The sequence below is a fragment of the Megalobrama amblycephala genome, linkage group LG22, assembly GCF_018812025.1.
Source record: "Megalobrama amblycephala isolate DHTTF-2021 linkage group LG22, ASM1881202v1, whole genome shotgun sequence".
NCBI classification, from domain to species: Eukaryota; Metazoa; Chordata; class Actinopteri; order Cypriniformes; family Xenocyprididae; genus Megalobrama; species Megalobrama amblycephala.
In genome coordinates, this window is record NC_063065.1 from 19061137 (window position 1) to 19086879 (window position 25743).

General features: G+C 35.1%; 2 protein-coding genes across 8 annotated transcripts; both read right to left on the reverse strand.

Moving 5' to 3' along the window:
* Positions 1 to 32: 32 nt before the first annotated feature.
* On the reverse strand, positions 33 to 25209 carry LOC125258406 (fibrous sheath CABYR-binding protein). 7 transcript variants are annotated; one of them, XM_048175336.1, is made up of 14 exons: positions 25113 to 25209; positions 20682 to 21051; positions 16223 to 16399; positions 14598 to 14715; positions 14296 to 14436; positions 11566 to 12627; positions 10864 to 11040; positions 7799 to 8095; positions 7089 to 7174; positions 6746 to 6852; positions 6338 to 6481; positions 3039 to 3170; positions 2238 to 2507; positions 33 to 1243 (listed from the first exon to the last, which is right to left on the reverse strand). In XM_048175336.1, exons 4-14 carry the CDS (start codon positions 14642 to 14644, stop codon positions 1025 to 1027), a joined length of 2682 nt encoding a protein of 893 aa, XP_048031293.1. In that variant the 5' UTR covers positions 14645 to 14715; positions 16223 to 16399; positions 20682 to 21051; positions 25113 to 25209; the 3' UTR covers positions 33 to 1024. The 7 variants fall into 7 exon arrangements, with proteins under 7 accessions (XP_048031293.1, XP_048031292.1, XP_048031299.1 ...); XM_048175335.1 differs by lacking the exon at positions 25113 to 25209 and adding an exon at positions 24790 to 24883; XM_048175342.1 differs by lacking the exon at positions 25113 to 25209 and adding an exon at positions 24790 to 24882 and having other exon boundaries at positions 14609 to 14715.
* otulina (OTU deubiquitinase with linear linkage specificity a) lies at positions 18337 to 20792 on the reverse strand. Its single transcript, XM_048174370.1, has 3 exons — positions 20682 to 20792; positions 20334 to 20455; positions 18337 to 18769 (listed from the first exon to the last, which is right to left on the reverse strand). Exons 1-3 carry the CDS (start codon positions 20790 to 20792, stop codon positions 18337 to 18339), a joined length of 666 nt encoding a protein of 221 aa, XP_048030327.1.
* Positions 25210 to 25743: the final 534 nt, after the last annotated feature.

The following is a 25743-nucleotide window of genomic DNA, read 5'->3' on the forward strand; positions in this document are numbered from 1 at the left end:
ATCTGTTTTGTGCATATTAAAGTGAGGCTGAAGTGAGTCATAGAATATTTTATTCATATTTCCTCAAATTATCTTGTCTTCCAGTTCTTGAAAAAATTAGCTTTTTACAACCAATACTGTATAACTTCGTATTTTTGGCAATCAAGTTATTCAGTGTTAATCTTAAGTGATAAATACAAAAATTCAGATGGGCAGGAAAAAAAAAAACACCAAAATAAAAAGTGCAAGTAGTTTTTGCTTAACTCCACAATGAGCTGAATATTAAGATATCGTGAACTCTTCTTGGCATCTACGCGTTTCACAAGCTGCCTGTTAACGTGATTTATGCACGTTATTGTTGCTTCCTGTGTCTGTTAAGAACATGTAAACATAACACAACACGATGGCAACCAATGTTATTCTGACTTTAAGAGTCTAAGTGCTCTAATTTTAAAACTGGTGATATTTTGTGTAGAACCTCATTTAAAGAGTTCAAAAAACAGTCATGGCAGTAAAAATCAAAACCAGTATGGGAAAGTTCTACTGTCACAATTGTCCATTTTTAAGTACCAATGCTTTTAAAAATGACAGTCTCTAACAATATAAATTCAACTAAGAACTTACAGTAGGTTGACCATAATCTCTTACTATACTCACAACACATTCTTTTGAATTAAAATTCTCTAAAATTATTGTTGTAAACTCTTTAGTATTTTTTTTAAACATTGACAATGTAAATCAACGCAATTTCCAACAGTGCATAATACAAAAAAAAAAAAAAAAAAATCAAGGTTAAAAAGGCAGTAAGGTTTTTCTTTTCCTTTCTGAACCAGTGTTAATCATCACAGCATTTCCTGACAGGCAGATGTTCGTTCTGTGATTCATTTGGGGGGAAAAACCTGAGCACTTCTGCTTGCAATTTGATCTTGGTAGATTGCTGTAAATTCCCTTCACCTTTTCATTCATTGGATGACCAACAGATCATATCAGAAACAAAACATCATGCCACTTTGTAGATCAGATTTGTTCTCTGATGTCTCTAAAGTTAGGTCATTGTGATATCCTGTTGAATGTGCTGGTGTTGAACGGTCCTCCTGACAGGGACGTTGTAATGGCGATCGTCCTCTGTGACGATACACACGCAGGGCCACTCCTGCTTGTGGTCATCTGGGTAATGTGACACAAACTCCTCTGTGTCAGTCATGTACAGACGAAAGGCTTGAATGGTGTACTTTAAGGCATAGCCTAATAGAAACATCTCTACCTACAACACACAAAGCAAACCAATTTAGCTTGTATTTTTTGCCAGGATATAAATAGGAAAATTAAAAAAAAAATTAAGAAATCACCCTCATGTTGTTCCACACTCGTAAGACCTTCATTCATCTTCGGAACACAAATTAAGAAATGTTTGATAAAATCCGATGGCTCAGAGAGGCCTGCATTGCCAGCAAGACAATTAACACTTTCAAATGCCCAGAAAGCTGCTAAAGATGTATTTAAAACAGTTCATGTGACTACAGTGGTTCCACCTTAATGTTATGAAGCAACGAGAATAATTTTTGTGCACCAAAAAAACAAAATAGCGACTTTATTCAACAATATCTAGTAACTGGCGATTTCAAAACACTGCTTCATGAAGCTTCAAAGCTTTAAGAATCGTTTGTTTCGAATCAGTGGTTCGGAGCGTGTATCAAACTGCCAAAGTCATGCCCCCCAGTGGTGAACCATTGAAGTTTTGAAATGTTTCGAAACACTTATGACCTAACCAAGCCTTGTTTACTGAAATCACGTGACTTTGCCAGTTTGATACATGCTCCAAACCACTGATTCAAAACAAAAGATTCGTAAAGCTTTGAAGCTTCATGAAGCAGTGTTTTGAAATCGTCTATCACTAGATATTGTTGAATAAAATCGTTATTTTGTTTTTTTTGGTGCACAAAAATTATTCTTGTTGCTTCATACCATTAAAGTTGTCACATGTACTGTTTTAAATATGTCTTTAGTAGCTTTCTGGACATTTGAAAGTGTTAATTATCTTGCTGTCAATGCAGGCCTCACTGGATTTGATCAAAAAATATCTTAATTTGTGTTCCGAAGATGAACTTAAGGTCTTATGGGTGTGAAACGACATGAAGGTGAGTAATTAATGAGAGAAATTACATTTTTGGGTGAACCAACCCTTTAAGCAAAAGTCTTCACATTGAAGAATAGAGAGACTGAGCTGTAAGTAAGTTTGTCAGTGTCACCGTACTTGCCTGTTCTACCCCTCCACTGAAGCCGATCTGGCTCAGGTGATTGGCCAGGAGGGTTTTGGGGTTTTCTGATGTGTCGCGGGCAAAAAGAAGCCAGCAGAACACAGGCACTTCTTGATCTGCCACCATTTTTTGATGAAGATCAATGGCTTTGGCCAGCATCAGAAACTTGAGTGCTTCCAGAAGACCATACTCCTCCTCTCCACCCTGAAACACATGCTCACACAAATTCTGCTTCTCCTCTGGGCTCTCACATGCCACTGCTGCCTGCCACTAAATAAACAAGGAAGACACAAATACAAGACAAATTATGACAATGTTTTTATCTGATTAACCACACAAAGTGCATGTATAAATAAAAGTATTTCTTTAAAAAAAAAAAGTACTGCCCCCTGTTAAGGAATTTTTTAATTAAAAATAACTGCATTTCTTTTTCTTGCAGGAATAACATTTATAAGTCCCCAACACAGCTAAAGTTAGTGTGTCTGAATATTACAAAAGGGGAAGAGGAACTAGACAGCTAGTTTTGTTATATACAGTGCATCCGGAAAGCACAGTGCTTCACTTTTTCCACATTTTATTATTACCACCTTATTCCAAAATGGATTAAATTCATTCATTATTTTCCTCAAAATTCTACAAACAATACCCCATAATGACAATGTGAAAAAAGTTTGTTTGAAATCTTTGCAAATTTACTGAAAAAAAAAAAAAAAAAAAAAAAAAATCACATGTACATAAGTATTCACAGCCTTTGCCACGACACTATGTTTTTTTTTTTATTATTAAAAAACAGAGATTCACCTTCTTTTTAAGGAGATCCAAATAGTATTTCAATCTCTCCACAGAGTTCTCCTTCTCACTTGCCCACTTGCATTCTGGGGGAAACACCCATCCACCAATCAAATGTTCCTGAGCTTCAATCGTCTCTGGCAACTGTGAGAAAAACCAGCAGCTGTTAATCTGAGCTAGAAAGCATCACATACAGTGTTATATTATAAACCCTAGCCCTAGGCCATATGTAATCTAAAACAATTTAAAACGTAAAGCATAGTTTTAGTTGGAGGAATAATATGTAATTTTTTGCCGCTAAAGGTATTCATAACAAAGGCGTAGCTTGATGATGCCAGAATTGAGCGTAGAATCATGGGAGATGTCGTTTTCACCTCACAGCCGGTGGAAACAAATCCGGGCTGAGTGCTATGGGAGCAGAACGAGGCCACTGGAGCGATTGCTAATGAGAGACGAGTGTGACACATGGCTGGAGAGCAGCGGAACTTTTATTAAGCCACAGTCTCAGCTTACACTTCTTCCGGTCAAGCGTATGTGAGGCAATGCAGTGCTGTTTATCATTTTAAAATACATTTGAGTGTGTTGAAAATGATGTTGAACTGTTACTCTGTGTGTTCGCTCAGCGGCTGCTATGCACAGTGCAGTAAGCTAGATCAATATTAGAATTTCATATTAATAAATGCTGGATGGCTTGTGTTGCTAAATGGCATGCAATTAATTTTAAAACATTGTATGACAGAGAAAATGCTGTATTACTGTTACTAAAAATAAAGCTGCATCTGATTATGATATGTTAGCCACTTGACAAAATAGTGTTTTTCTCTGAGGCATGGTAAAAACATGGTCCTCTCGGAAAATAAAAAAAACGAGATTCAAACAATAAGACTAAATGTGTTTAGCTATATAACAGTGATTAGTTTTCTGTCGATGAATGTATCCAAACAGTTGTTCCCATGTGTAATAAAACATAATATAATAAAGTATCTTTAGTGTTTCCATTGTTTCTACGAAATCGAGGGTAATGCAGGTATGATGTCATTGATAGGCGACGCATGGACACAGATTTCTCTGGATTTAAACATTCTTGGAAACATCCGGGATAATGTTAAGTACACAAGTCAACAAAATATATAGCACTGTTCTAGTGGTTTTTGGATATTTTAATTAGGGATGTCCCGATCACGTTTTTTTGCCCTCGAGTCCGAGTCATTTGATTTTGAGTATCTACCGATACCGAGTCCCGATCCGATACTGCTATAATACATAAAAAAGAATAAAGAAGAGCGAAAAAACAGATCCATGATCCAGGAACAGGAACAGTGCTTTTCAGGTATCTAACAGTAGTTTTCACGTACAGAAAATGGATAAAGTAATCAAATATAAAATATCACTGCATATTATCTTTACTGTATAAAATAAATAAAGATTAATCATTATTGAAGTTACAAAAACTATTCAGTCAAGAGCAGTGAGTGATTTCTTTGTTATTTGTTGTTTGATTTAACATTAAAAACAGGCAGCAGGAATAGTTTTTTTCCCTATAAGACATGCACGATCCAGTAGGCCTACATATACTGTTACACATGTGCCTTTCTTTCTCGACTAATATACGTTCACTTAAGACATAACCGACTATGTTTGCTAGGATACTCGCTAAGACGGGCATGTTGACATAGGCTAATTTTTGTATGAATTTGTCCGCTGAAGTGCAAGACTTGAAAGAGAACTCAGTATTTGCGCGCTGACTGAAATAAGCGTGCGCGCTTCGGATGAGCGCACACAAATCTTCTCACAGCGCGAGAGCTCTCTTTCGCGTTTTGTTCTTGAAGGTTTAAATCAACAAGGCTTAAATGAGTTAGTTTAAACACAGATAGCAGCGTGTGCTGTTCAGGTCTCACCTGCGCTCGCGCTATCAACGGCGATGACGGCGTAAATGACTGGACATTAGAGCAGACGGCACTCGCAGTTAACAGTTTACAAAGAGTAACTGTTTTGTCCACGCTTTCTGATTATTGTTGTTGTAACGTTTTGCGCATCCATCGACTGAAACATACATTATCTGAACTCTGTCTGTCTGTTTCCCACGTTGCTATTTTAAACAAACCATATTAACCAATAGATGCGTCGTCATTCGAGATGGACCGCGGTGCAAGTGCGTACCGAACCGTAAGTGGAGAACCGTACGGTTCGATTTTTTCACCTACGGTTCGACAACCAGCTTTGTAATTTTATAATGTCGGTAGTAAATGTAAATGAACAATGTGTGCTCTTTCTCAATGTTACCTGCACCCACATCTCCTGGTTTATTTGTCAGCTAAAGTCTGCCAGATGACACGTTTTTGACACATTTAACACCTCCACGGCTTTTGTTAGTTTTATACTACAGATTGTACATTTGCATTTTTGTATTCCCACCAATAGATAATCAGATCAAGCCCAGAGCATTATGGGTGTTGAAGCCTCCCTAATTTTTGTTAACACCACAGCATGTTTTCTAGTCTTGTAGTACTGATTTAAAGAAAAAAATCATCTTCTACTACATAGATAGCCAAGTTCTTGCCAACAATGAGTTACCCCTGTCTTTAAAGGATTAGTCAACTTTCAAATAAAATTTTCCTGATAATTTACTCACCCCCATGTCATCCAAGATGTTCATGTTTTTTGTCTTTTCATGTCAGCTGAAAAGAAATTCTGGTCACCAAAAAGGTTTTTGATGAAAACATTCCAGGATTATTCTCCTTATAGTGGACTTCAATGGCCTCCAGACGGTTGAAGGTCAAAATTACAGTTTCAGTGCAGCTTCAAACGGCTTTAAACAATACAAGACAAGGAATATGGGTTTTATCTAGCGAAACGATCGGTCATTTTCGAAAAAAATACAACTGCATATGCTTTATAAACACAAATGATCGCCGTGCACGTGCTTCCGCTTTCCGTACTCTTCAAAAAGCTTACGCTGTATGTCCTACGCCTTCCTTATTCAACTTACATAATGAACACGAGTTTCTTTTTTTTTTTCGTAAGTAGAATAGTTTTGTAAGTAGTAGAATAGTAATTTTTTCGAAAATGACCAATGTAATTTTGACCTTCAACCGTCTGGAGGCCATTGAAGTCCACTATAAGGAGAATAATCCTGGAATGTTTTCATCAAAAACCTTAATTTCTTTTCGACTGAAGAAAGAAAGACATGAACATCTTAGATGACATGGGGGTGAGTAAATTATCAGGAAAATTTTATTTGAAAGTGAACTAATCCTTTAATGCAAAATTATGGCAATTACCCTGACTGAGCTCTAGAAGGGTCTCCTCACCAATAGAAAGCCTTCATCCTCTATCCAGGTGGGCATGTTTGTGCTGGTTGCCAGCACCTGGTACAGCGTGGCACGGAGGGCACAGTAATTATCCCCTCTGACTCTTCTCAGACCACTGAAGCTATGGGACATCTCACTGTAGCCCTGAAACAAACACACTGAAGCAAGTCAGACTTCTACAACAAGCTAGAGTGAGATGTAATTTTACAACTAAAGTACAGTGGCCCCAAAAAGCATTTGGACACTTTAAGCACACTTAAAACTAAAAGCAATATACCAACCCAAATTACATTTATTAAAATATATATATATATATATATATATATATATATATATATATATATATATAGTATACTTTAAGCATGACATTTCACAAAAAAAGAAAAAAAAGAAAGTTAGTTTGGTCACCTTTCTGATGAGAGTGCTTTTGGATGTGTTACCCTTCCATTCTTGCTCACTGTAGGCCAGTATGTCCACAGCTGGTGCTAAGCTACATCTGGTTTCTACGCCAGGAACTAGACAAGAAGAAAAACACATACAAATCCAATGAGATGGATGCAGAAAACCTTTGGACTAGTATCTTTCAAAAAAAAAAAAAAAAAAAGGACAACAGGGCCCAGTCACATTTTCACAATAATATGATTATCTCTAATACTTTTCCTTAACTGTAATGTTAGTGGCTGGTGGATGCATTTAATTACTGATATTGCCATAGCAGATATATACTGTGACATAAACAAATCTTTAATACTTGTGAGCTCTAGCAGTGGTTCGGATGGCTTGTTATTGCTGGCTCCCATTTCAATCTCCTCAGCTCCCAGATACAGGTCTGCACTCCTGCAACAGAAAGAGGAACTATAATGCATATTATATTCACAATGATAAGCAGTCATGAGGAGTCTAGGTGGAAGATCTGTATTAAGGTTCAACATGTATAACTCACATCCAGATGATAATGATTCATCATGAAGGGCAAGTTTATCTGTCTGGATCTAAAGAAGCTTTGTCATTATTTTTCAGTTCTTTTACATCAGATGTTCACATAATGTACATGAAAGTCATGAGACTCAAGATTCCTTTATGTTGATTGGTCAATACAAAATTTCATCCGTTTTAAAACACAACAGAGTTATAGATGTTGCTCAAAACACCTGTTTATATAATAGAGTCTGATTGCTAACTTTAGTTAAACACATGAGGGACCATATCTTTTAATTTTTAAATGCAAATTTTTAATGAAAAGCGTTTGCGTATTAAAAAAAAATACTTATGTATCTATATATATACATACACATACATTATATATATTTACATTTTATGTAAGTATATAGACTATACTCACAATACTGCATGGTCTAGTCTTCATTCATTTGTCTAATTAACAATTGATTCTGATGTCCAAATGCTTTTTGAAAATCTGCTTTCCTATTGCTGGAAAACCTGAATGAAAGAGTGACATACTCATCCAGTGGCTCTTGAACTTCCTCCAGTCTTTCTTCTGTCTCTTTTGGAGGTATAAGCTTCATCTCTACAAAGCCACTGCTAAAAATTATCTCTTCTTTTTGGGTGTTGGAAGTGTCTTCTTTTCCTTCATTTTCCTGGGCCACACTAGCTTCCTTTTCCTGTATTTCCTTTTCCTCTTCTGTTTGTTGAGGTCCAGTCTCTGCAACACCTTTTACAACTTCCTCCAGTAATTTTGCATCACTCACCACAGCAACCTCACCTTTGGCCTCAGTGTCTTCTACAGCCACAGAATCACTGTTAATGGGAAAAGGTTGAGAGGTTATTGGGCAATTCTGACAATTTGGTGTCTCTTTTTTAAAAACATTACATGCAGATTTTATACATATATTTTAAATTGCATTTTCTTTTTATATTTTTTGTTATTATTTTATACTTTTTAAGGCCATAAACTACATTAAGACCCAAAATATTGCAAATATCTGTTCCTAAAGTATAGATATTTACTATCGTTCAAAAGTTTGGGATCTACGATTTTTTTAATGTCTCATATGTTCACCAAGTCTGCATTTATTTGATCAAAAATACAGTAAAACAGTAAAACTGTGAAATATTATTGCTATAATTTAAAAAATGTTTTTCTTATTAGAATATTTTAATGTTTGATGATTTTTCAGAAATGATTCTAATGTGCTGATTTGATCCTGAAGAAACATTTCTTTACTAACGTATATTGCCAAAAGTATTGGGACACGCCTCCAAATCACTGAGTTCAGGTGTTCCAATCACTTTCATGGCCACAGGTGTATAAAATCAAGCACCTAGGCATGCAGACTGCTTCTACAAACATTTGTGAAAGAATGGGTCGCTCTCAAGAGCTCAGTGAATTCAAGTGTGGTCAAGTGTGGTTGCCACCTGTGCAATAAGTCCATTTGTGAAATTTCCACAGTCAACTGTTAGTGGTATTATAACAAAGTGGAAGCTATTGGGAACAACAGCAACTCAGCCACGAAGTGGTAGGCCATGTAAAAATCACAGAGCAATAGCTACAGTCAATAGTCAATAGCTACAGACCTCCAAACTTTGTGTGGCCTTCAGATTAGCTCAAGAACAGTGTGTAGAGAGCTTCATGGAATGGGTTTCCATGGCCGAGCAGCTGAATCCAAGCCTTACATCACCAAGTGCAATTGCAAAGAGTCGGATGCAGTGGTGTAAAGCATGCTGCCACTGGACTGTTTTCTGGAGTGACAAATCACGCTTCTCTGTCTGGCAATCCGATGGACGAGTCTGGGTTTGGCGGTTGCCAGAACGGTACTTGCCTGACTGCATTGTGCCAAGTGTACAGTTTGGTGGAGGGGGATTATGGTGTGGGGTTGTTTTTCAGGGGTTGGGCTTGGCCCCTTAGTGAAAGGAACTCTTAATGCTTCAGCATACCAAGACATTTTGGACAATTTCATGCTCCCAGCTTTGTGGGAACAGTTTGGGGATGGCCCCTTCCTGTTCCAACATGGTCTATAACGACATAGATGAGCGAGTTTGATGTGGAGGAACTTGACAGGCTTGCACAGAGTCCTGACCTCAACCCGATAGAACACCTTTGGGATGAATTAGAGCGGAGACTGTGAGCCAGGCCTTCTCGCCAACATCACTGCCTGACCTCACAAATGCGCTTCTAGAAGAATGGTCAAAAATTCCCATAAACACACTCCTAAACCTTGTGGAAAGCGTTCCCAGAAGAGTTGAAGCTGTTATAGCTGCAAAGGGTGGGCAAACTCCTTATTAAACCCTACAGATTAAGAATGGGATGTCATTAAAGTTCATGTGCATGGAAAGGCAGGCGTCCCAAAACTTTTGGCAATATAGTGTATGTATGTATATATGTGTGTGTGTGTGTGCGTATATATATATATATATATATATATATATATATATATTTATTAGGGATGTGCAACGATTAATCGCGATTAATTGTTTGCAAAATAAAAGTCTGTGTAATATATGTTATTACGTAATATATGTGCGTGTTCTGTGTATAATAATTATGTATATATAAATACAGACACATACATGTATATATTTAAGAAAAATGTTAGATTTATATATATTTATATGTAATATAAAATATATATAAATAAATATTTAATATATATATTTATTTAAACATGCATATATTTCTTAAATATATACATGTATGTGTGTGTATTTATATATACATAATTATTATACACAGAACACACACACATATATTACGTAAACACAGACTGTTATTTTGCAAACGATTAATCGTGATTAATCGTTGCACATCCCTAATATATATATATATATATATATATATATATAGTATGTGATTATTTATATAAACACATACCTAAGGAACTATTCCAACTGTCTAAATATGACCATTTCATAGCTTTAAACTAAGTCAAAGGTCACTAAATCTACAATCACAAAAAACATGTTCCCAAAATAAGAATGAAAGGAATGCTGTTCAGACAACAATTGTCTTGAGGAATTGAAAAAAAAAAAAAAAAAAAAAAAAAACCCTGATAAACACTGCCTAGACCTGATACATCATGTAGCCTAATCACACATTAAAAGACAAAGTCATGAATATAACAAATTTATGGTGTTAAAATAAACAGTGACTCATTTGATATTCAATAGTATTCTTGACATTTATTCAACAGTGCTTCTGATCTGCCTGCATTGACACTATTATTTAAGAATTTTGTACCGGTTATCAATGTAAAGCTGCTTTGACACAATCTGCATTGTAAAAAGCGCTATATAAATAAAGGTGACAATGACAATGACAATTTAAGTAGACAAAAGTCTGATTTCTGTAAGTAATGTTGACACAATATCGTTGCACTAATCTTAGTGTTTGTACTAAATTGTAAGTTGTGTGGCTTGACGTGACAAACTGTCAATTCATCATTGGTATTATGACTGGTGTGATTATACTACAAACTCATAACTACATTTAGTCACTGAACACATTTATGAACTCATGATAGTTTTGCGCCACCTAATGGTAATAATAGTGTACAGCAGGAAGTACTAACCTCATTGGCTCAGGGGCTCTGGTTTTCTGAATAGGGCTTGATGGCACTGAGGCACATGTGGAGTCCAGGCCATTCTGAGTTGGTTCTGTAGCCTCACGCTCTTGCTCTGCAAGCTTTTCACTCTTTTCTAGATCTGTCATAATGTCTGTGACTTCAGGTTTGTTCACCTCAATAGTGCTGTTACAGAATAGAGAGACTGGTTAGAATCCACATATGAACCAGGGTTATAGAGTGCAACATTCAGGTTCCAGAAGTAAAAACTCCATTCATTTTTTCCATAGGGAGCTGTAAGGTTGTTAATTGATAATATTTGCTTCTGTTGAAGCTGTCAGCCCGCATTATTTCAACTTAGTTTTAAAATAATAGTGTTTAACAGTGGAATTCGTGGTGAAAACTACACTACCCATGATTCTATACAGAAACTTCCACCAATCAGAGAAACAAGTAAAATGTGCCAAAAGATCTCTTAAGCCCCATCCACTCATATATAATCAACATTTTTAAATGCATAATTTTTCATTTCTCCATTTTTTTATTTGATTATGCTGTTTGCAATGCTTCGTGGGATTGTAGTTCATTCCCTCCCTAAGCCGTTAAGTACACAGTCTTATACCTTTGTATTTTTGTCTGATTTTCCAATACTTTTTTGCTTCCAATCAAAGTTGGTATTTTATTTTATTTAATTCTTAATGAATTCATTACCTTTCAGTTTGTGTAGAGGGCTTAGATGGCAGTTGCTCTTGACTCTCAGTTTCCAAGGCGTCCTCATTTGGTTTCTGGACTATGTCTTCTTCTTGAGGCAGCTCTTCCACAACTTTGACATCAGCATTTCTTTCATTCTCAGAGTCCTTCACTAGCCCGTTTTCAATGCCAGGAGCGAGTGCATTGGTAATATCTGGAGATGAAACTTCCTGCGAATGTTCCTGAGTTTGAGAAGCTTCAGATGTTTCCTCCTCCTGTTCTGCCATCTCAGAATGGGTTTCCTCTGAACGTTTCTCCTCCACTTCAGCTGTTGGCTCAGTGATGGGTTCCTCAGCAGTCACTTCAGCTACGCTTTTCTCAGTAACATCCGACTCATTAGACTGAGCTAAAACACATGAGTCATGCTCTGTGCTGCTGTTGTCCATCAAAGAAACATCCCCAGTGTCATTGAGACCAACTTTTTCATGTGTAACTTCAGTGGTGTCATTCAGAGACAGTCCCTCAGTTTGGATAATTTCCTTCTCATCTGCAATCTTCTCCATATGTGTTTCTGGCTCTGGTTCGGAGAAGTTCTTCTCAGCTTCTACCAGAGTAAGCACAGGTACCTCCTGAACAGGTGCTTCCTCAACAGGTGTCTCCTCAGCAGGTGCAACTGTTGAGTCTGAACTGGTTGCGGTAGCACCTGCATCATCTGTCAGAGCAGCTGCAACCTTTTCAACTGATCCATACTGAGCCTCTATCTCCCCTTTCACCGAGGCAACAATCTCAGCAGGTGCTTCGACTGTGTCTTGAGGTGCTTCTGAGACTTCAGCTGCAATGTTTTGGATTTCTTCAGTAACTTCAGTCTTTGTTTTTGGAGTTTCTTTATCTAAGATTATAATTTCTGTTGGAGCCTTTTCAGGTGAAACATTGTCATTAACTTCAGCAGCAAGAGAGACTTCAGTGTGCAACACTGATATTGTTGTAGAGTAAGAACTCTGTGCTTTAAGAATTTGAGCCTCTGCATTTGGCTGCTTGGTTACAATCAATTCATCCAGCTGTTGTTTTGTTACTTCTTCATGCCTGTTGATTTGAAATGCATTTAAGTCAAATGTGGATGTTATGGAAAAACATGAAAAACAGGATTTACTAGTTTAATGTACTACTCACACGTTCACAACACAAAGCTCTCTTCAGACCATTTATTAAAAATAAGTTAAAAAACGAGCCACAAAAAAAAAAAAAAAAAAACAGAAATTGTTGCAATACTGACTAATATTATGAGGACATAACCATGAGACTTGTGTATTTACATGTACATGTTTTCATTCGTTTTGGCTGGAAATTTTTCTGGGACCTGGAAACCCTGGCCATCACTATAGAGATAATGGTTTGTATTTTGAAAAACACCTATCAGGAGTTGGTTCACGTAATTTATGTTTCAAGCTTTAGAAGGAAGCGCTGCTTTGTTTACAGCCTTAACCAAGGAAACGCTATATCACTGCTGTTCCATAAGCTTAACCTGTCAGAAAGTGAATTTGCATTTTCATTCAGTCTGTTTGCTGTTTTTGTTTTGCACAGGTGAGTCTTATGTAGCATAATTTCAAAGGGCTAAAGTCAGACAATGCATTTTTTTTTTTTGCTTTAAATCTTAAAATTATACAATCTAATTTAAAGCAACTGCTCAAGCTACATGTATATAACATCTTTGTTTGGATTGTGATTGGATTTTTCATCTCCTGCCACAAGCAACGCAAGTGCTCTGACGCAACAGAACCCACAATTCAGTTCGACAACTCATTATGTAACCCATTCAAAGTAAATGAGAAGCATTAACGCCCATGTGAATACACCATAAGAGAGCAAATAAACAAAAAGCTTGCTTAAAAAAAAATTAAAAAACGGCAAACGGAATCAGCCAAAAATTAAAGGGTTAGTTCACCCAAAAATGAAATTTCTGTCATTTAGTACTCACCCTCATGTCATTCCACACCCGTAAGACCTTCGTTCATCTTCAGAACACAAATTAAGGTATTTTTGATGAAGTCCGAGGGTATCTAATCCACACATAGGCAGCAACATCGTTGCACCTTTTGACATCCAAAAAGGTAGTTAAAACATGGTTAAAAAAGTCAACGTGACTACAGTGATTTAACTTTAATGTTATGAAGCGACGAGAATACTTTTTGTGCGCAAAAACAACAAAAATAATGACTTTATTCAACAATTTGAACCGTTGTCATACATAGTGAACTCAGTGCAGGCTTCCTTGTTTACATCCGAATGCCGGCTCATTATTGGCTGGATCCTGTATCAGCATCACATGCATGTGTCGTGCTGCTCACGTGTTCAGCTTCGGCCAATACAGAGTTGGCGTTTGGACATAAACAAGTTCACTACATATGACAACGGTTCAAATTGTTGAATAAAGTCGTTATGTTTGTTTTGTTTTTGCGCACAAAAAATATTCTCGTCACTTCATAACATTAAGGTTGAACCACTGTAGTCACGTGGAATATTTTAACTTTCTGGACATCAAAAGGTGCAATGACGTTGCTGCCTATGTGTGGATCAGATACTCTCGGATTTCATCAAAAATATCTTAATTTGTGTTCCGAAGAAGAATGAAGGTCTTACGGGTGTGGAACGACATGAGGGTGAGTACTTAATGACAGAAATTTCATTTTGGGGTGAACTAACCCTTTAATAAATTAGAGAAATTCAAGTTAAAAGGACAATTCTTAACTTTACCTGTGCTCCTCATCTGAAGTTGGACTGATCCCGACTTCTGTTCCTGCCTTAGTTGATGTCTTTGATTCAGAGCTGTGCAGTAAACCTTTAGTCTCATCCTCTGTATGGTCACATGGATTTTTTTGCCCACAACAGTCCAAACTGTTCCCCATGTTGGCACAAGATACAGGGATAGCTTTCAATAAATCTACTTTTCTTAGATTAAGTTCAAACTGAAGGATGTGCAGTTATCAAGTGCAAGCTGCTTCCACTTCCAGAGCGCTAGCCATATACAAATATTATTTCTCCTGATAAGATCTTACATGTCTCGTACCAATACATTTGAGCAGTGTCTGTAAATAAAGTACATCTGTAAGACTAGTCCAGCTACAGGAGCTGACCGTAAACTGCACTTCTAAGTATCTGGTCATCTGTTCAAACCTGCAGATTAAAAACAAACAAAAAATCCAACATGAGTAGTAAGCATGCCATTTCTTAATGTAAAAATACAGATTTAGCATGAACATTGTCAGTTGTCAATATGTTTTGGTCAGCACATATTTACCACAGTTTCTGCCAAATTGCCATAATAAATGTATTGTTATTACTGTAAACATGTTGCAACTTGGTTTAACTCACTGTAGCTCTTTAACAAATACTTTTAAAAAAAAATCCCTATGGGAAAAATACTTTCAAGAATCATAACTGCTAAAAAAGTGGACAAGCACTGTTACACTCCACTTGTTTGCTTTGACTCTGGTTGTCCGAAATCACCCCCATTCCCTTTAGTGCACTATTTCAGGTGAGAAAAACCACATGAATTTCAAATGTCCAAAAACACATCTGGTCACATGGTAAACGTGGTTTTGGATTCAAAGTTCCCATGTGAAATAAATACGATCACATGCAAAACACATGGGAAATTCATGTGTTTTTTCAAACTATTTATAGTGATGTCTGAAACCATATATAGTGGACAGTACTGAATGTACTCAATCCCATAATGCATCTAAATAACAAGTGAACAACAATGTACACTCAGCGCTCTGTGTCTCTCACAGGTTTTCATTTACTCATTCAGTGGACTAGTGGGCTAATGTAAAAAATAGTAAATGAAGGTAGAGGGTCACTTTGTACTTTTAATGAATCAACTGAATGAATGATTCAAAGACAATGACTGACAGATTAAGTAACTGAACAAAACAGTAAATTATACAAGACTGATATACAGACTGAAGAGTTTTATGTAAGTGGAATGAACTATAACCCCTTAGGTACATTTTTGTTAGGGAGTTTCCATTTTTGGCTAAATATCGCTGATTATACAATAAAATTACCCACGCATGAACAAAATTAAACTTAAAATTAAAATACACAATATCACAAAATATTTCTCAAGTCACTCCATGTGCCAGAATGGCACTAAATATAAACATAAATAAGATTTCTAGTTCTCTAGCTGATTTAAAAACTTAGCTACATCTATTTTCAGACGACCAGCTAAAATACAAAAGTAGACTTTCAGTTTTACAGAGACTATCATATTATATGTTCAGTTTCACTATAATGTACCATACATTAATGTTAGTCCTTTGAGTTTGTTTGTACATTATTATACATGGTGAGTGAGGGTGTCTCGCGGCGCATGGCACAAGCGTCAGCACTCTGAATGTTGACACTGTTTACCAGAGATAATATTGCAACATTCAGTCTTACATGTAAATATAAAGCAATGTTACGTCAACAAACAGAGGCTAAAACTATTCTTTAATCAAACCGAATGTATTTAACGGAGATTTCCAAGCTCAGGGTTAATAAGAGGCACCATAAATCTGTAATATGAACTGTCAACATCATCAAATGGCTGTTAGCGAGGTTAATCGATAGTTCATATCAACAAAATCTGCATGGCAAGAACGTCAAAATATTCAATTATCATAATTCCTACCTAAATGTGAAGGTGTCTCCCTTTACTTGTCAACCATGTTTGCGTCCAGGAAGATCGACGTGTATTATGACTGTAGTTTCACTTTCCGTCTATATACTGCCACAGGAAACTCTGTGAACTTCATGGTCCATAGACTCGTAATATCGTGTTATTAATCGAGTAACTTCATTTTTAACCCTAACCAAAAGAGGAAAAATTCAAGTCAAAGATTTTTTATTCGCTCTTGTTCTTTATTTAAAGCACTTGAAGAAGGCAGAGCATGGTCTCAGATTAAAGGAATGTAGTGAAATCTGATTCTAAAGGTCTCCATGTCCATTAGCGCACATACACAACTATCTTGAACCTATTAACTCAGTCTGTCTGAACTAGGAAAGTTATGACAGCTGCTTTATCCACTCTTGTGAAAAGAAGTACACTTTAGCATACCTTTAAAACAGTTCTTATTACAGAATTAATGCTTTATTAGAATATACTTAAAGGGATAGTACACCCAAAAATGAAAATTCTGTAATCATTTACTCACCCACAATTTGTTCCAAACCTGTATGAACTTCTTTCTTCTGAAACAGTTGATGGACCCCATTGACTTCAATAGTATGGAGGGGGGGAAAAAACTGCCAAAGCCGGCAGTTTGGCTTTCTTCAAAATATTTTTGTTTGTGTTCAGCAGAAGAAAGAAATTCATACAGGTTTGGAACAAATTGAGGGTGAGTAAATGATGACAGAATTTTCATTTTTGGGTGAACTATCCATTTGAGTGCAAACTGTATGTAATGATTTCGGACACTTAATTGCATGTTATTTGAAATTTAATGAAAATGCAATGAAAGTGAAATGAAAGTTTAACATTTATATTAAATGCAATTAAAAGTTTTAACTTGAATGTTTTTTTTTTACCCACTTAAGTAGGAGTAAAGTTCATCTTTACATGTAATTTCATAATTCTATTGTCTTTAAATATGGTTAAAGTGTACTGCAGAATATATAAAAGAAGAATTTACAATATTAGAATAGATTTGTAATTACACATTATTCATTATAAACAATGTAATACTGAACAAAAATACATTATTTTACAAAATTAAAAATCTAGTAAAAATAAAAATCAATACAATAGTAAAATCAAATGCTTCACTAGTCTAGACATCAAAACAGGTATACTTCTTAATTATTAAACAATGCTTTAAAATCTACTTTAAAGTAAAATTTTATTTGACATTAGAAAGTGAAACAGTGATGAAAGTGCACTCTATGTGCCTTTTATTTCATTAAAATTATCTGAAAAATTATCTTTTTTTTTAATATACTTTTGATGTGATGTATACAAGAATGCACATTCAATACAATTAAGCAGACTTCTTTTTCACAAGGGCAGTCCACTTTCTCTGATAGATGAAAATTCAGAAAGTTGCATCTCAAAACAGAAATGCTGGTAGTTTATTCAAAATTCTGCCGGAATTCCCAGAGATAAAAATAACACATTAGAAATTGTGTGCCTACATCGTTACATAATATCCCACCCATGCTCCAAGCTTAAGTTACCGCTCAGTTGTGTTTACATAAATAGATCATATTTAACTAAATGGCTCACATTAACTTATGAATAAATTACATAACCACTTGATTAATAAATTAATAAACAGCTTTTATTTGGTGGTAAATGTGAAACTCAATTAGGTTGCAGCTCAGTATGTACAGTGGTAATCACACATTTCAACAATCAAAGTTAATATATTCTATTATAAAATGTGTTATATTGTGCATGAAAATAAAGTTTGATAATACAAATAAATGGATGGAGGTACAAAGCAAAGACTGATTATCTGTTTTGAAAGAAACGGGTGCATTTGGATTCAATAACTGGCACAAGTGCACTTTATGTCATATCATTAATAGAAGCCAAGGGTATGCAGTGTTGTGCTACTAATCCAGCAAAAGTGCAGTTCAGCAGAATCACATCACTTAAAAACAACTCCCTTAAGTACACTATCAATTTGAGTCAACTAATGCACAGGCTATTTTCTTTCCAAGAATTTGCTTTTTGTTTCCAGCCCACACAGGATGTTATTCAGACGGTCTACTGCAGTGTTCACCACAAACAACCCTGGATCCACTTCAAGTGTCTGTGAGCTGCTGAATGTGAAGTTTTAGTTCTTCAGGAAGCCCCAGTTCTGTTACTAGGTCCAAGCAGCACTTCAGCAGCTGTTTGAGACTCTGTCTTGTAGAGAAAGAACCATGGGAAAGAATCCTTGGTGAATCTTCACTCACACCTCTGGTGTTCCCACAGCAGTCATTGTTCGTTCCATCTCTCCCACAACATTCCCCATTGTTTGAGCATCTAGATTCTCCACCCTGGTTCGTTTGCTCCATATTTAGGTCCTCCATGTCATCCACCATCTCGGTCACACTAGGTAGAGGCTTCTGCTGGGCTTTTCTCATGGCCTCCACCAGCCCGTCCTCATGCGCCTCCAATCTCTGGAGCAGATCGTTAACAGACGCTAAAGCTGGGCTTCCAGGCAGCTGAGCCTGACACCAGCATCGCACGGCACTGTGAAAGAAGACATGGTCAAAAACAACAGAAGATTGGACAGAATTGATTTAGGATTTTGATGCAGGTATAGTGGCCCAAAAAGAGACATTTTTACAATTAATTTGACCTTCATGGTCTCTTTAATATGAGTGAATAGATCATGTCATGTCACTTCTTAAGCTCACACAGGTGTCCTAGCAGAGTAAACACAGGTGTAAACTTGACAACAGTGTTATTTTAGTATTATTTATTAGAGCTGCATGGTTAATCATTGAAAGATCGCCATCTTATCCCTAAGAACCTTCAACCTTGTAGTATCATTATTTCTGTGTTACAATTATTCAAGTTATCACTGAAGTACTAAGATAAAAGTTTATATTTCGGATCTAAACAGTAGCGATCAAATTAGACTAAATCACCTTTTGAAAGTAACTTCATTCTTCAAATAAAAATTCAATTCAAATGTAACTTCAATTACATTGTTACAGCAGTAGGTGATGACAAATGAGTGTTAAAAAAAAATGTATTTTTGTCATTGAATCATACAGTCAAGAGTTTCATCAGCTAATGAAACAAGTGAAGTATTTATGAGTGTCATTGATTTATTCATTTAAATCAATATTTTAAGTCATTGAAATTAATTAAATATTATTTAAATTTAATGCAATTCATATTTTTGTCAAAACCTCTAAAAAAAATTACGTTTTGTTGTTTTTGTCTATTCAGAATCAGGGGAGAATCTTGATCTCCATTTTAAACTAAAGAATTTGATTCTCAATTGATCCAGAATCATACAACTCTATATTATTACTGTATTTATTAATATCCAAGTTAGCTTTCAATTATACATTTTCAATATTTTTTTCACTTTAAGTTTTAGCAATTTTGTAGTTGTTATATATATATATATATATATATATATATATATATATATATATATATATATATATATATATATCTTTTTGTATCAGTAAGTTGTTAATTCTACTATTTGTTTTTTTTAAGTTTAAGGGTTTTTTTTAATCTGATATTTATATTTTATTTCCATTAAAGCAAAGACTTTAGTTAATAAAGTTTTAGTTAATAATAACACTACTTGACAACCAATAAGAACCCTTATTTAAGCTATTTTTGTTCAAACAAATTCACTTTACTTGATGTTTTGTTGTCTAATCTGACATTTTTGATTAAGGTCCTGAGAATGTTAGCTTAATTACAAAAATAACAAAAACAGAACAACCCTAGCACGTTAGGAATTGGTTCCCAAACACTGCCAAACATGGATCATACATTAACATTAGCAGTACTTTCTGTTTGCTAGTAATGTAGTTTAATCATATGCTCACACCATTTTAAGTATGGAGTCACGTGATTGTCCCTGTACAATATTTGTAAAGCATAATCATTAAGATTTTTTTTAAAGGTTGTAATAAGTAGTGTTAACTTACAATCACAAAAAAACTCTAAAATGCTGACAACCTATCTTATATAGTCTATATAAGAATAAATGGGTGTATGTTGCATGTATTTCTACTAAAAAGGCCCTAAAATGATGAAAAATGAGATAAATGCACCTGCTTACCTCATGATTCCTTTGAGCTGACCGATGACTGTCATTTTAGTGACTCCTTCTCTGTATCCCATGTTGAAACCAGCCTGTAGTGACGCTTCTTTCCCTGCATCAATGCCATCTCTGAAACCATCCTGACAGAAAACCACACGGCAGTCGTTTCTAGACTGCGCTGCTTTCACTAGCTACACATCGTGATTGTTGCTTTTGTATGTCACCGGTGTTTTTAAAAACTCTTCTTACAATGAATGAACGATGTAACACTCATTTAGATTGGAAAACACGAATAAAAAACGATAAAACATTTCAGTACAAGCATGTTGTGAAAGGTTCGTCGTTGATAAATGACTGTTCACGTACCTTTGCGCGTTTTTCCATGTTGTATTTCCATTCTTTGTTCTGCAGACTTATATCATCCACATCCTCGTCAAACACATCCTCACTAGACGCCACTGATTTCACCCACGACATGTTTGCAATCTACGAATCGCGACAGTTAATCTCACTGAGTGGGAACTCAACGTAAAAGGTATCCAACGAGTAAAAGATGTTCGTTTCGGCCTCTGACAGGATTCATAAACCATATTCACTTCCACGTGGTCATGTGACTGACGTCATCAGAATGCATATGAAGCTGTTTTCTTCTTCTGGTCGCTTCTGGGCGAATTTACACATCATATCGCCACCTGCTGGTCTGCCTGTGCAGTGCATGATTTTATTTAAAGTCCCCCTGAAATCAAAATTTTTAGTTTTTTTATCTTTTAGTATGAATATGTTAGCCTTAAGGTTATGAATAAGCTGGTGTGTTCCAAAACAATGACAAAATTCGCATTTAGGAGATACAAGTATTCAATCAGTCTTTCACTTCTGCTAAAATGGATCATGGATTTTCATGACATCACATCACACTTCAGCATCTCATCAAATCTTCTGTCCAATCAAATCATATCCGCGAGTCAGCTCAGACCACGAAAGGTATCGGACCCATTTGAATTCTGCACAGAATGCTGTATTTTAAAGTGAGAGAGATTTAAAGTAGAGGAGATTAGGAGGATAAACGGTTAGATATTAAAAGGAAACAGGTTTTACTGAGTTTAAAGGTTCTGGCCGAGCTGTGATATAAACGAAACGCTATTGGCTATTTTAAAAAAGGGGCGGGGCTGTTCGATCTATAGCCCTGTCTTCCTGTTTTAGTTGAAATTACGTCAACATTAAATAACGCTGCGCGTTCCAAGACACTTCAGCAGGCCTTTAACCTGTGATGTCGCGAAGCATGTAACATGATGTAGCCTACACTCAGTAGTGACCAAAAGTGATGTCCGGTAGGGAATATTTGTTTCTAATGATCCTACATATTTGATTAAACCATCAAAATATGAGGAAAGTACTTCTATATATTTTTAAATATGAGAGAAGAACAAAACATTAACAAAATTATTTGGTAAAAAAGCAAACTACAGCTACAGGTTTTATTTTACTAAAACAAAAATCTCATATAGGAAAAACTGACTACAACATAAGCAGTTATTAATATTTCATTGGTTCTCTCTTGTTTTTGCATGTGTTCATAATTTCTTTGTATGACAACCTGTCCAAGCATTATGTCCACACAATTCGGCATGGTTCATTGCGTTATCACAAACAACTGACTCCAAGTACAACTAATATGCTTATAAATCTTTAACAAAGTTTATATAATATTTGAATAAAGGGTGAATATGTCATTTTTGACCACTACTGTATATCAATAACAATGTTGTAGTTAAACAACATAATGATTCAGTGTGCATATTGCCATTTTAATACCTGCAAAAAAGATTTTATTTTATTAAATTATGAATAGTACCCAATAAAAAGGAGCCTGTGATGTCAATTTAAAAAAAAAAAAAAATTGTAATACTAATTAAATTTAAATTAATGTAATACTAATTTAATTAATTGTATTATTATTATTATTATTATTACTATTATTATAATTACCACTACTACTACTACTATTTTACTTACAGAACATTCTTAGAACATACTATTTGTCTTTCTTTCAACTTCAAATTTGCTGTTTTTACTGAGATGACAAAAACAATTCATTTTGTCTTGCCAGAGTTTGCGAGTTGCTAGAAGATGGAAAAATCTATGTAATTTTGCAATCTAAGAAGAAAAGAAGAAAAAGCTGAAATATTAATTATAAAATGAAACATTAATGTTAATTATATTAACAAAATGAAATATTAATAGTGCACATAAAAAAGTGTTATATTGAGCATCGTCCTGTATGGCCGCTAGATGGCGCTAGATTCATATTAAACTGTGTCTGGTTTCGACAGACTGATTTGAGTTAATCACCGGAAGCTAAATGGATACAGGTACAGTCAGTTTGCAATGAATGAATCGAAAGTGAAAATATATTTAGTGTACTGTAAATGCTCAATAACACAAATACATTTTGCAGACTTAAATTTTGCAAATAGTCCAATAAAGAAATTATATAAGGAATCTTACTGAAGATGAGAACGGCTCAAGCTACTCTCACTGAAGCCTGCCAATAGCCAATAATAACATTCAGGGTAAACACTTCATTGGAAATTAAAGGAGCTGACAGTGATTGTTTTTCCTCCCCATACTCTGGGACAATTAGACAAATTGAAAGATGGAACTGAAAGCCTTATAAGATCAATACATTAATTTAAGTGTCAACATCACTTAAGAAACAAGACTTTATTTCTCTAAAAGTGCCATGTTTAATGAGGAGTCTAATTAATTTGGCTTGTCTAATTTGAAGTATTATGTTACATATGATATGCTAAATAGAGCAGTACTGTAATGTGAAGAGGATTAATCCACCGCAACAGAACTGTGACCTTTACAATTATGCTAATTAAAACACCTCATTTATCTTTACTGTTATTTCAGGACAGGAATAATTTTCAGGTATGCAACTTTTAAAATAAGCTCTATGCGAGTCATCTGTCATCCTCAAAGGTGCCTTGCGCAACTGTGAATAGTGCTTGATCCTGGTTATAAATTATGTCTCATAATGGTCCCAATTTTTACAAGCTCGTGTGATGGTTCAGACAGTGAAGTGGCACAGCAGGTGAGAGTTTTATGAGAAGAGAGTCATCCTCTATTGCCCAGTGGGTAGAAATGTATCCATTTAGGGTTCTTTTCCTCACCGTTAGCACTTTGTTCAGTGCTGATATCAGTGTGGAAAATCCAAATTCATCACAGGTGCTGGGAACCCTCAGGAATCCATGGTGGAATTTAATTGAAAAACCACCATACAGTGACGTTACTGCTTAGACTCAATGAAAAAGTTAAACAGCTAAGCAAGTTTCAGCTTACAGTAGATTATCAGAATTGAAAATATACTCACTCCTATAGCTGTAAATATCTAAAGCGAAATAATTATAAAATTAGCATATTCTATGTAGGTCGATTTGAACGCATTCAACTGTTTAGTTACAGTAATTATACATTTAAAATATCAAACATTTCAAAATATTTAAATGTACAAATCTTTTCTAAATAAATAAGAAAAAATTAATTTTAAATATAGGCTATTTATTTTTAGCTCACTGTAGACTTTCAGAACTGAAAGCATATTCACTCATATATATACCTCTTAAGTATCTACAGTGAAATGATTAAATTAGCATATTTTATTTAGGTCATTTTGAATTCATTGTACTATTTAGCTACAGTATTTATTTATTTAAAGGCACTATGTAACTTTTGGCTCTCTAGCGGTTAAAAAACAAACTGCATGCATTTTGCGGAAGAACATTGTTTTGGTTGTGCCTCGGCTCTGCGTGACTGTGCGGACTGATACACACTCACTAAATGCCTAGAGACACTTCTATAAATATTATAAGATTGAACATTTTTATTGCATTTTTTATTGCCATTTTTTGCTAGATTTATTATTATTATTATTATTATTATTATTTTATTTATTTATTTTTATTGTACAGTGTTATTAATGCTTTGGCAATGTAAATATTTCTTTCTCCATGCCAATAAAGCTATTTTGAATCTTGAATCTTGGTTCTTTCTCATAACTAAAAAGAGAGAAAGACTCAGCCTAATGCTGCCTTCACATGTTATCGGACATTTCCTACTTCCCACTTCTTAAGTCGTGATTACAAGCTCATTGCATTGAAGTGCTTTGCTGTCGGAAAATACAGGAATCATGGAGGACACCAGGTTTATTATTCTTGTCTATTTATGGGGAAAATCTTATTAAAGCCAAAATGATATTTAGCGTCCCATTCATTACAGCCATATTTACATATTAACCATATGTTGTGTAATAGATAGCGTGGTGTACAGCACGCTAATTTCGGTCAAAAACAGGCTATTTTCTCTGTGTATAAAATACAATATGCTTCAAATGATTTTGATATACGTAAATATGCACTACAAGACACGGCGATATGTAGCTGTTTTGGAAAAAACTAATAAAGTAGGCTACCTGTCACAGCAGCAATCGTTCTCCCCTCCGCCATGTTTAAAAATTGTGGTCCGCCCAACTCGGGAACTTGGGTATCAAAATTATCCCCGAACTTCCCAGTGGTAGCCTAAATCCGACTTGAGAGGGCGTTCATGTCCAATTTTTAACTAGGGAACTAGTATTTACGTTAATTCCGATAGCACGGATACTTCCTTGAAAATAAATTCAAGCACAGTGCTACAACATCCATAATGAAATGACCCTTCACAATAGATAATGCTTTACAGTGAACTCTGTTAGAGAGAGCTACATATGGCAATTTATCTGTTCAATAAAATACTCACCTGCTGAGTAATAAAAACGCCATCTCCGCGTTTCTTTTACAACATCAAGTCTGAGACACGCACGGGTGAGTGATGATGTAGCCTATGAACGCAATTTCCCGCGAAAACCTTCCCGTCTTGCCTAAAATATAAACGTTTATAATAAGCTTAGCATGAATCAGGGTAAGACAAAAACATGTTTTGGAAGAAGTATGATGTATTGAGTATTGACTAAATGTATTGACAATTGATTATTTAAATTTAGTTAATTGTGAACAAAAAAGTAACTATAAATGTACAAATAATTTAGAAATAATTTTCTAAAAATTATATTTATTTTTTTAGCTAGTAGAATTGAGGAACTTAAAGTGTGCTCATTTATATACCTGTTACAGGCATTTTAAATCTAATGACTTGTAATGCAATCTCTGCTATAGCGGGTTATATGAGGTGAAATAATTATGAAATTAGCATAGATTGCATTAGAAGGCATTAGATTTAGCCTAAATGCAGAGCTTAAATACATTAATGTTTTAAAACATGTATAAATAATTTTAAATACGTATAAATTAGTATATATATATATATATACTTAAACATTATCATATATAATATAAATATAAACTGAATTTATATTGATTACTTTTCATTT

Excerpts from the sequence above, each read along its gene's own strand:
- LOC125258406 (XM_048175336.1), bottom strand. The coding sequence starts at position 14,644 with ATGTACTTTATTTACAGACACTGCTCAAATGTATTGGTACGAGACAT. Across the intron at positions 12,628-14,295 it reads ACTTCAGATGAGGAGCACAG|GCATGAAGAAGTAACAAAAC; the intron begins GTAAAGTTAAGA and ends TCAAATCAACAG. Across the intron at positions 1,244-2,237 it reads TCAGTGGAGGGGTAGAACAG|GTAGAGATGTTTCTATTAGG; the intron begins GCAAGTACGGTG and ends TGTGTGTTGTAG.
- otulina (XM_048174370.1), bottom strand. The coding sequence starts at position 20,792 with ATGTCGTGGGTGAAATCAGTGGCGTCTAGTGAGGATGTGTTTGACGAG. Across the intron at positions 20,456-20,681 it reads ACATGGAAAAACGCGCAAAG|GATGGTTTCAGAGATGGCAT; the intron begins GTACGTGAACAG and ends GTTTTCTGTCAG. Across the intron at positions 18,770-20,333 it reads CAGCTCAAAGGAATCATGAG|TGCCGTGCGATGCTGGTGTC; the intron begins GTAAGCAGGTGC and ends CTTCTTTCACAG.